Raw genomic sequence first — 12,119 nt, forward strand, 5'->3', positions numbered from 1 at the left:
AAAGAACAACATAAATAAACAAAACCATATTTATTTATTTTATGCCGACGTTTCGACCTGAGTTTCAGGTCTTCATCAGGGCTATAGAACAAAAGAATATATTCAAGGAAAATTTTCAATTAAATGAAATAAAATTGTCAAATGGAATGAAATTGTTAAATAGAAAAAAAAATTAAAATATTGTATTTAGTTTGTAGACGAGTATTGATTGTAAAAGATAAAGGTAGGAAAAAAATATATTGTCTTATCATGTAATTATATGTATTGTATATATGTCCGATCATGGATTTATTGGTATGCTCTGTATTGTAGCAACCTAATGTAAAGACTCTAAGAGCCTTAGAGACGGACAGCTGGAGGGTCCAGACAAAACACATTTTAAGAGTTCTTATAGTTGGAACTGTTTTATTGTTAACCGTTTCTGTTATTTAATATTTATTCGAAAGGTTGTGACAGGTAAATGCAATATAAACGTGAATCAAAATACACGTATAAGCAACCTAATTTTCCAGAAAGGAACTCGTCTTTTTTACGAGTCAGAAGTGTGGGAGATCCGCACGTAGTTAAATTTCAGGTTTGGTGGTCTGCAAGATTTGCGACTTGACGGATGAGAGCCACTGTCTTATCAGGAAGGTCCCTGAACTCAGAGCAGTGTGTTCCTTGTAACCAGGATGAGTGAATTTCATTATCATAACACATTAGATTTCCTCCTTGGCTGTGGCGGATCCAGGTATTCGAGGTATTTACTTAGCAAACTCATCTCTCCAGCGGTGGCGGTTCGATTCCGGTCTAAGGGGGTTTATTTTTATTAAATGCCTGCGGAATGAAAACTTGGCTCTCCCACTGTGGTTGGAATAGGTTGGTTACTTATAGTAGGATAATCCTTACCCGTATCTCAGAAATGACCGGTAAGGGTAAGAATCCGCTCTTGCTCTTGGGTAAGATCTCATTATTCTGATGATCAAGGAAATAATAACATGGATATTATCTTAAATTCATTAAAATGGACCAGCTCTAAAAAGTTGAGTGCAACCAATCTTTTAAAATTTAAAATTAGGAATACGGCGCTTATTCATCCCTATTCCGTCAGTCTGCTGGTGTACCTCAGGGTAGTATCCTTGGTCCTATCCTTTATACAGTTTTCACAGTTGACATTCCAACCCATCCTAACACAATCCTCACCACGTATGCCGATGACACATGTCCATTGTCAGTGAACAATGATCCTTACACTGTATCCCAAACCCTCCAATCACACATCACCACCCTTGAAGAATGGTGCCACATTTACCCTTCGACGTAAACCCATGACCTCTTCCCCTACAATATCCTTTAATAATACACCACTTATTCCTGTCTAACAGATCCGTTACTTAGGACTACATCTCGACAAACGACTGACAAGGAATCCTCATACAAGACTAAAAAGACAAGAAACTGTTCGTAGATTCCGACTATTGCAACATTTACTAGACAAACGGTCTAAATTGCCAATCCATTACAAAAGACTGATCTACATGACTATTATAAGGCCTATCTGGACATACGGAGTTGAGCTTTGGGGCTCCACTAAACCATCAAATTCCTCCAGAATCCAATCCTTACAGTCCAAAATCCTTCGTAAAATCCTTAATGCTCCTTACTTTGTCACAAATCAAGTCATCCATCAGGATCTCAATATTCCATATGTTGCCGATTTGGCCAGAACCAGATACCGTTCCTTCCATAATAAACTTCTCAACCACCCAAATCCACTTGTTTCTAACCTGGCTTTTCCCTCATTACCTAATAATCCTCCTAGGCGTCTGAAAAGAAGATCTTCTCCTCTAGAAATGTTATTGGAGTTCTATCAGTGGGTAGATTCTCCTCATGTTTTTATCATGTCACTATGTCACCTACAGCAAATTTACTTGTTGTATATATGTGTATACAGTTGTAAATATCAATAAATAAATTATTAAAAAAAAAAAAAATATGAATCACTTCATAATACATTTTCGTGAGAAGAATCATTCTCAAATACATTTAAGATCTTTTGTTATAATCGAATCAATTTCTTCTATATAAAATGTTTTTCTTTCTCTCTCTTTTTTTTTTTTTTTTTTTTTTTTTGTGTTAATGTCTTAGCGAAGAAGAGATTTCATTGTTTGATGACACAGCTGAATAAAGTTACCCCTTTTGAATTTGATTGTGTTCCTAATCACGTAAAAGAGATCCACATGATACATATACCTGAAACAAAATTCTTCCTTGGCATACCGTTCTGGAAGGAATTTCTTACGAAGGAAGAACTTTCTTTACCAGCTTTAGATTATTCAGTATGCATATCCATTTTTTATATATACAGTTTTATTTAAAATATCTATTCCAGGCCTGATTTACTGTTTGTTTTAATATGCATTTCAGTTCAGCGCTAATGGGATTGCATATTATAAATCCAAAAGATGCTATGGTAAGTTCTTCTATGCCATGTATGACTTTGTCTTTTCCTAAAAATGTTTATGTTCTAAATACATAAAACACTCAAGCAGTGATGATGCACAGATTCAGGTTTAGTTATATGTACACAAGAAACAATTACAGACACGCCATTTTAACCTTCCTAGTAACCAACCCAAAATTTTTCAGATTATTAATGTTATTATGTGTCAAACATGAATAATTATATCATATTTAAATAAAAATAATTCAGAAAAATTAGATCAGAATCTCAACGACCCATAAAAGCCTGTAATACATATAGAGTATGGCTATAAAGTCTTTATTATACTCGAAAACACAAGTTAGTGGTTTAGGTTAACGCAGTGATTCCCAAAGTGTGCGTCGCGGCTCGGGTGTGCCACGAAGCCGTCATAAAGGCGCCATGAAATCAATTAAACAATTTCGCAATTTTCTTGGAATTTCCAATTCTTGCGCCAGCAATCATGTATGCTGATCAAATTACAATAATTTAAAGACTCTCGAGTCTTTCATTGTTTTCTTTCTAATCCGTATCTTTTGAAACTGCTTACCATGCTTTAGCCAAATAAATAGTACGAAAATAGTAAGTATCTGTTTTAAATTTTTGGCAGTCAAATGGGTAATTTGCTTTTTAAAAAGAAAGTTTTCCAATTTTTCAAGAAAGAAAAAAATCTGATGCATTAAGGGCGTCACTGAAAAAAATCCGATTATTTAGGGAGCCGCAAACCGAAAAAATTGGGAACCTCTGGGTTAACGCTAGGATACTAAAGTGATGCCCTAACACCTAGTCATGGCCTTAGGGTTTAAAATATTTTTACCTCCAATAAAATGTTAGTCATAATATCCCTCACAAGCGATACCACCATAAGGCAGTAGGGTTTAACGTATAATTAAATAATTCACATTCTTCCAAGTTTCTCCCAATACGGTTGAGTATTGATTCTTGGTTCTTTTCATACCTATAAAATTTGTCAGTTTGTCAGAGTAGGAAAGTTTTATCTTACATCTTCTGTAAAAGAACCGTCTATTTCTTGCATTCTTAAAGCAAAAATATGAAAACACTATTTTTTTAAGGGTTTTCCAAAATTCCATTATTCTAAGTATAATTTTCGGAGGTGTTGGAAACGAAAGAATTTCCTTGAACGAAATATTTGAGCCCCATAAAAAAAATGTGAGACATAACTGAGATTCTCCGTTCAAATTTGAAATAATAGGAATTCAGTAAACCTTCCCTCAGTCCTTTCTGCATTTTGACTCCAAATAGTACTACTGGTGAGTTATCTCAAACTTCTTTTGTATTTCTCCTGTCATACATCGTTGAGGGTAAATATTAGCATGATTTAGCGTTTATTGCTTTATATTGTTTTGGACAAATTATTATCGCAGGCTTGGGATACCAAAAAAAGAGAATATGACGAAAGTCTGCCAGTTTTTTCGGAATTGTTGAAAATGTTTTCTACATTCAAACAATACTTCAGTTCTTGAATGCCGTACGGAGAGAAAGTCCAACCCTAGAGATTGTAGATTTTCTGGGGGAAACCCCATAAAAAAAATAATCATAAATATAATTTAAATTTGCATTAATGCAACCTCATACGGGAAATAATAATAATAAAGGCCTAACGAATCCGAAGGTTCGATCTCGATACCACCAAACGCTCTCTGCATACATCCTTCCAGTGATGCCCCTCCAAATCCAATTGCACTTAATCAGCTTTAACACTATCCTCCCATCCACGTTTTGGTCTACCCCTCGGACGTTACCCGTTGTTTCAGTGTTTATTAACAGTTTTGGGATCCACTCGTTACTAAGCCCTATGACCTTACATGCCCATCTTATACGCTTAATGCTGTAGCTTGAATTGTGTAGGTCCCTTAATCATACGGGAAAATAACGCATTTTTACTTTCACCTACTATGTATGGAATATATAGTAAGGGGAAGTCTTGAAATCGTACAAAAGTTCGAATTCGAGTTTTCGACGAAAAGAGACGGCACCTCTCCCCATATCCAAGTCTCTTAAAATGGTCTCTGTGTGTCTATCTGTCTTAACATTTTTGATTTATATTGTATGTTTATTTGGTTTTAAACGTGCTGCTCTAATGCTTTTGTAGAACTGGATGAACTGGTTGGCGATCCTCAGACGAGACTGATCACAGAAGAATCTAATATCATAAGATCATTAGCACATTACATAAAACAAAACATTCATTTCACAGTGAATTTAATAGAAATGATTGGAGAACTGGATTGGTATGTTACTAAAAGAGATTAAAAAATAAAACATTTTATTGCATTACATAAATTTATATTTGTTTAAAGTAAAATAAAAGTGGTCATTTTTGTAGAATGTGCAATTATCGTTACACGGCTTTATAAAATTACGAAATACCGTTCGAAAATTTGAAACCCATATTTAAAAAAATTAATCTATAACAACAGATTCATATAATTTTCCAATTATTTTACCATTGAAAAAGATCATACTGTTCTTGACCTATGAGGCATTGGAGGAAATATAGACAATGTTTGGTTCGAAATTTTTCCAATTCACATATACCTCCTTCTATAGTAGCTACATGTCCCAGTTGGTTTAACAAAAAGCTACCAACATTTATTAATTCAAAAGATCGTAAGTTTACAGAACATCACTCAGGCAGCAGTGCAAAATGTGGAAGGAGTGGCCTGTATAAGGAACGCTTTATGAGTCCAGAGAAAATACTTTTTACTAGAGAGAGAGAAATTCTTTATTCATTCATGCTACCCAAATACATCGGGTTGGTACATTACACAGCATACTAATCAATCCGTGATTGGACATGTATAAATTACATATTTCTACATGATATAATAGAAAGAAAACTTTTTTTTTTCACAGTTTTCTTTTACAATCAATTCCAGTCTACACACTAAATATAAATATTTCAATTTATTCCTTTTTTTCTCCCTTTCTTGTCCCTTCCATTTCACAATTTTCATTTCATTTAATCGACAAATTCACTGTCCCGAATCCTCCCTCTCAGATCACCCCTCCAGTGACCCGCTGAACAAATTCACTATTTGACAGCGATGTGAGATCAAACCAAAGAAATAGATGTGAGATTAAACTGACAGCAGTAGATCAGTTTACAGTAAAACAAATAAATAAATAAATCTTTACCAAAACAAAACTAATACATAGATTTAAAGGAAAATATAATAAAAGGTTGGTTATAAGAAATACTTAATTGGATAAGTAAGTAAAAAATAAATAAAAATAATTTAATGAATAAATAAGTTGAAACACACAAATCGACAGGTCCATCTACTAAAATAAATAAATAAAACAATGAATAATCCAGAGCTAATTCCCATGCAGGTGATGATATATGATCCCCAGGGAGTCCAAAATAATATTTTCCGCCAAGATCGCAATATCCCCGATGCTAACACCTAGGCCTTCTAAGAAGCTCCTTGTTCAATCTGGTATTGTTCCGCGAGAGATAATAAAGCACTGGTTGTTGTTCGTGCCAGAAGAAGGGCGAGGAAGGACGAGATTTTCCCAATAAAACTACTGAGGAGAATGCCTTTATGTATTGAATAGTTATTATATACCATTCTATTTGTTTTTTCATGTAAAATTAGAGCAAAGATTGTTGTATTAAATGAGTTTAGATATAAAAACCAAAACACGCTTCTAGTGAAGGTTTTCAGCATCTTTTAAAACTCAGAAATACGAATTTTTATACTAAAAAAAAAAATAGAAAATTTTTAGAGGATATTTATTTTCTCCCGATGTTGGAGTTATCCAACGCGACTCTTAAATCCAACGGGACTCTAACTGTTGAAAAGCTGAATTTCTTTTCTTTTAATCCATACTAATACATTTTAGATTTAATACCTTTATAAGGGAGAACAAGTAATTTCAAATAAAGAAAAACCTCTCAGAAATTTTTAATTTATATACCCTTAGTAAGTTACCTGTAGTTTAGATGGCCCTAAGCCACACCTAAATTTTCTTTAGATTATTGGAGTCATATTAAGGTTATTACGATTGTTTAATAATATTTGATATTGCTCACTTCCCAATGTTGGCCGGTCCAAATTATTTCACTGTACCCATAGTACGTATCGGCCAAATAATTTTTTTCTGAACCGGTCAGGTAAAATATTTTTGGTTTCTTTTGAAAATTGCGATTTAAGAGTTTATGTGGACGGTAAAAACGCTTTTCTAATTTTTTATTTATTAATTTTTTTTATTTGCATACTTTACAGGAAGGAGATTTTTTTTTTAAAATACTTTTAATGCAAATAATTTACTACAATTGACGATAGTTTTCTATTATTTTGCATCAATGGTATATTATTACCTTATTTTTCCATAATAAGAGATTTTAAAATAATTTGGCAACAAATACGACGATCAATTTTAAATAGTTCCAGATAGAGATATTAGATTTGTTACAATCTCTTCACAATTTATAGCATAATACCTCCCTGCCCCTAGGATATTCAACATTGTGTGGTCTCACTCATAGTTTTTTCAACACCACTCAACCCACAAGAAAAAACAATTCCTTTCGGAATCCGTCCCTGGTTCGAACTACGGTTGCTTAAAGCAGACACTATTGCATTTACATATGAAGAATAAAGTTAGCACTAGATTAAAAAAGAAAATTAAAATCTGTACCGCTACAACCCATGAAGGGTCAGGGGTTCAGTAGTTTGAAAAGAAGCACTGTTGCTAGACCAACGGTGTGTAAGGAGGTGATTTGGAACCTCCAGAACTCACAGGAGTTGACTCACTTCTACAGTGTAACAGAAAACAATTTTCTGCCCAGCCGAATTCGAACTCGGGTTTTTGGAGTTAGTAGCCAAGCGCCTTACCCCAGGGCTACTCGCGCTCCCCCCTGATTAGATGGTGGTACTCAAATATAGACATTGTCCACGATGGACATCGAGGGGAATTCGACATAACAGACTTTGGAGCCTGAGCGAATAACTTTTTTCGGTCCTACAGTGAGATCATTAAATAGAATAAATTTCGAGATTTTACTAAAACATCTACTATGATAAAAACTGTCGTTATTACCTCTAATTGTAGTCCATAAGACTTAAGATTCCTTTTCGTTTTATATGTTTCACTAATATATATATATGAAAACGGTCAATGCTTAAATTGAGTTTTTGATATCCTATTTTTACAGCATTTTTGCTATGGCAGCATTAGCTAAAGAAAACAATTACATAGAACCACGTATACACGATGAAAAAATAATTAAAATTGAAAATGGACTTCATCCGTTGCTGAGCAGATTTGACAGCCCTGTCATTCCTAACAGTGTTTTGTCTTCATCAAAAGAAGGAGGATTGATTAACGTTATATTTGGGCCAAATTCAAGCGGCAAAACAGTATATTTAAAACAGGTATGATTAATTTCAGGCTGTGTTACATTCATTAAATAGAAAGTAGACTACATTAGCATTTTTTTAAATTAAGTGTAGACCTCATAATATCAATCATTACATTTGACAAATTGTCTACGTTCTACCATAATATATATATATATATATATATATATATATATATATGAGGTGTATATATTTATATATTTAGTTTAAAAGAGTGGTAACATTACTCATAATAATAAGCCGATTAGTCGTTTAGAATTAAAAGTAAAAATGAATTTGTTTTCCTTAGATTTTAATGATAAACATGTCAGCCCTACACTCACCACTCCCTGACAACACAGACGTTGTAATTCAGCAGTATGCTATAATAATAATTACAATAATGAAGGCCTAACGAACCCGAAGGTTCGATACCGATAGCACTAAACATTCTCTGCATGTATCCTTCCAGTGATTCCCTTCCAACCCCAATTATACTAAATCAGTTTTAACGCAATCCTCCCATCTACGTTTCGGTCTACCCCTCGGACGTTTACCAGTCGGTTCAGTGTCTATTAACATTTTAGGAATCCGCTCGTTACTAAGCTCTAGAACTTTACACGCCCATCTTATACACCGCAATGCTATAACTTGAATTATATTTACGGGGTGTAGGTCCCTTAATTCAGCGTAATGTAATATTCTAAATTCTCCTGTTGATTCATCCTTTTTCGGCCCCAATATTTTGCGTAATTCTTTATTTTCGCTGTTTATCCCTTAGTGTAAGAGGTCTCATCTCGCATAAATAAAGGAAAGTGGGAAGGATAATATTTTTGTAAATTCTAATTTTTAAGTTTTTCGAAAGAAGGCCCGAGCTAAGCAGTTTCGAAATTGAAAAATAACAAGCATTTCCCGCCTTCAACCTAGCTTTTATTCCTTCATCAGTTTCGTTTTTTCTAGTTACCGTAGAACCTAAATACTTAAACCTATCTACCTGTTCAAACGTATTTCCTTCTATATCTATATCACCGAAATCTCGTGCAATTCAGCAGTATTTTTTCCCTGACAATCTGTTTCTCTCTTTCCGTGTTCCCCAATCCTCATTTGCTTTTTTCTAATTGCTCTCTTTTTCTTCTTCTGCTGCACGTGAATTAAAAATTTAAACAATATAAATAATAATATGACCATTTACATTAACTAGTCTTTTGCCATTAATCAGTACATTCTTTACAAATATTTTTTGTAGATTGCTGTTCATGCTTATTTGTGTCACATTGGTAGCTTCCTTCCTGCTGTAAATGCACAAATTGGAATATTGAACCATATCTACACTAGAATTTCTTCAACAGAGTCTATACTGGCTAATTCTTCTTCGTTTATGAATGAATTAAGAAGAGTAAGTGTTTCATTTAATATAGCTACTATAGATTACATATATATAATTTATCATATCGTTAACAATTGTGAATTCTGAATAATGATACATTACTGTATTTAGATAGTTGCATGGTTTTCAAATATTTCTAAAACAATCTCTAGCCATTCTGTTCCAGATAGTGACAATAGTTAACAGTCCTTCTTCAGATTCACTTGTAATTCTAGACGAGGTTGGGAAAGGGACAACAGAATCAGAAGGTGTGGCAATATTAGCTGGATGCTTAAACTATTTTTTTTCTCTTGGCGAAAATTCTCCCCATATTATTATTTCAACGCACTTAGATTCCATAAAAGATTACCTAAACAATGATTTATTTTCGGCTATTCATGTAAGTGTTTTATAGATTATTAGTAAATTTAATTAAAGACAATCTGAATTATTCATTGTTTATTGTATAAATGAACTATTGATTATAGACTTATTCTATAAAATAATAAATGGTTTAGAAAATGATACTAACCTTAAAAATGACTATCAACATTCTGAATGCGTTGTTAGTAGATGATTTTAGCTTCCAATATCAGAATCAAGACGAAGATAAGTTAATCATTGATGTAGAAAACATTTTTAAAAATTCAGATATCAGAAAACGATATATTTAATTTAGTAGAACATATTACCAATATTAATAATATATATTCCAGTGTCAATTTAAATATCGATATTTAGTAATATCTATTCCGATATAGATATTAGTATCAATTTAAATATCGATATTTGCTTGGAAAAAAAAAATATCGAGGCCCAAATATCGATGTTTTTATCAATACACCGTACAAATCGCACCTGTGTGTGTGTAAAATTAAGTGGTATTTAATATCAGCTAAGTCACATTGTGATAAAAATAGCCCTAGAGGGCTTGTATGTTTAAAAAAACTTCTAAAGTATCTTTAATTTTATTTCGCTTTAATCCTTTTTTTAAGGCATCTTACCTGTTTATTTTTATTGTATAGATAGTATTTACTGAATTATTTTTATAAAACTACTTTTCTAGTCAGATATGTTTTTTTGTTTTTTTTTTTCTAAAATATTTAGGTAAACTATACTATAATAATATATTTATATTATTTTTATAATTAAACATTATAATAAGTGGCTTGAGCATATATAAATTAATCAGTCTTATCACATACAGGAAATGGACTACGTTTTGGATGGTGTAGACTTTTCTTTTCTTTACACCGTAAAGCCAGGTGGAGTCATCTCTCATGATAAGGACATCAGCCTGTTTCCTCTGGACGTACCAGATAGCATTGCGATAGTAGCAAAAGAGGTATTCTTAATATTTCTTAGAATATGATAAATTTGCTATGGAACTGAAATTTGTCTATACTTTTTCGTTCCTTGAATATCAATGCCTAACTGGGATAAGGAGGGAGAGGAAAGGAAGGTGAAGATAATTAAACAAAAAAATCATTCTATGATCGTACTAATTGACTGATTACTTCAAAAACTACTGTTTACCGCCCCCAATCCCTTATTATTTATCTATTTGATAGCAGATCGTCCTGGTGGGTCTTACATGGTTAATATGTTACATTATTATTTTTTTTTTTAACAATTGATTATAGGGCGTATAGTCTGATAGAAAAAACACCGCTAAAACTACATACAATATTATCAATAAAAAAAAAAGGTAAAATAAATCTTAATAAGAGTGAAAAGTAAAATTAATAATAAAAATAACGACATTCGTAGACCAAACAATTGCCCTCTAATGGGGAAAAAAAAGGACGAAGAATATAAATAAATAAAAGATAAGTAACGTCAATAATAGAATTGATAAATATAAGTTAATTTTTCGTGAAGATTTTTTACAAAACAGAAATTTGAAATTCCCGAATCAAGCAGTTACTTTAAAAGCATAGATGATTAAAATTTGATAAAGAAACACGCTATAGTTTAATGTTATTGCCGATAATCAGCTTTATGTAACTTTATAGAAAAGCGGGAAAGTACCAACAAAAAGCACATTTCAGTGATTATTTAGATTATTGGGACTCTATTCCACAAAAGTCACTTATCTAACAAGTAAATATCGCAAAAAAAAATTAAAAGCATTTAGCCCATGACTCGAATTGCATAAAACAAAAGGATTTTTTATATTCAAAAATTCCCAGAATTGCGAAAAACTCACCAATCAAATAATTTTTTTCAATCATGGATACAGGTATAATACTTATAAAGAGCTCAAGATTTCCATGATTATGAATTAGTCTTTTTCTTTGCAGATTTCGAGAGTGAAAATTTATTTAAGAATGACACTAATACTTAATTTTTAACGTATTATTAAGTAAAATACATAATTATCAAGAAAAAATATCATATCATTTTGTATTATATACTACTCTGCTATACAGGAAAAGTTTAATTTTATAAAATAAATCCTGAGTGATACATATTTTCAATTTTTTTTTTTTATTACTATTAACTGCAATTTTGTTTTTTTAATGTATAAAACACACTCCATCTTCAGAGTCATCTTGTACAAACAAATTTTACTTTGTCCCAATTACTATTTGCTCTCTGTGTTGATTCAGTGTGAAAAAGATACCGGAGTTTTTGAGCGGTCTCCTTCTCTTTTAAGAAATTATAATATTAAATATTTAAAAATGTTCATGAAATAAGATTTTATGGATATAGGCAAGGAGAAACTAGTATCATTAATAAAGTAAAATTTATTTGTACAGAGAACCCTAAAGACGGAGGAGAACTTTGAAACATTGGTATGTATATATATGTATATATATATATATATATATAAGTTACAGTCAGCTGGTACTTCGATGTCAGCTGACTAAGTAGATCAGCTGATCATGTGTATATATAAAGATGTGCGGAACCCAATAAA

The 12,119-nt window shown here is 32.2% G+C and overlaps 1 protein-coding gene across 1 annotated transcript in view; it reads left to right on the forward strand.

Annotated features, from left to right (window-relative positions):
• Positions 1-2,131: 2,131 nt before the first annotated feature.
• The window catches only part of LOC136795090 (mutS protein homolog 5-like), a gene marked incomplete in the record, with an annotated part of 15,154 nt that continues 5,166 nt past the window's right edge, over positions 2,132-12,119 (forward strand). Inside the window, 7 exon segments of the mRNA XM_067044588.1 lie at positions 2,132-2,318; positions 2,407-2,452; positions 4,575-4,713; positions 7,647-7,866; positions 9,077-9,226; positions 9,384-9,596; positions 10,404-10,541. Of these exon segments, the coding sequence (XP_066900689.1) occupies positions 2,151-2,318; positions 2,407-2,452; positions 4,575-4,713; positions 7,647-7,866; positions 9,077-9,226; positions 9,384-9,596; positions 10,404-10,541 (1,074 nt within the window).

The sequence above is a fragment of the Halyomorpha halys genome, unplaced genomic scaffold (assembly GCF_000696795.3).
Source record: "Halyomorpha halys isolate HHAL.00 unplaced genomic scaffold, Hhal_1.1 Scaffold1024.1, whole genome shotgun sequence".
Classification (NCBI taxonomy): Eukaryota; Metazoa; Arthropoda; class Insecta; order Hemiptera; family Pentatomidae; genus Halyomorpha; species Halyomorpha halys.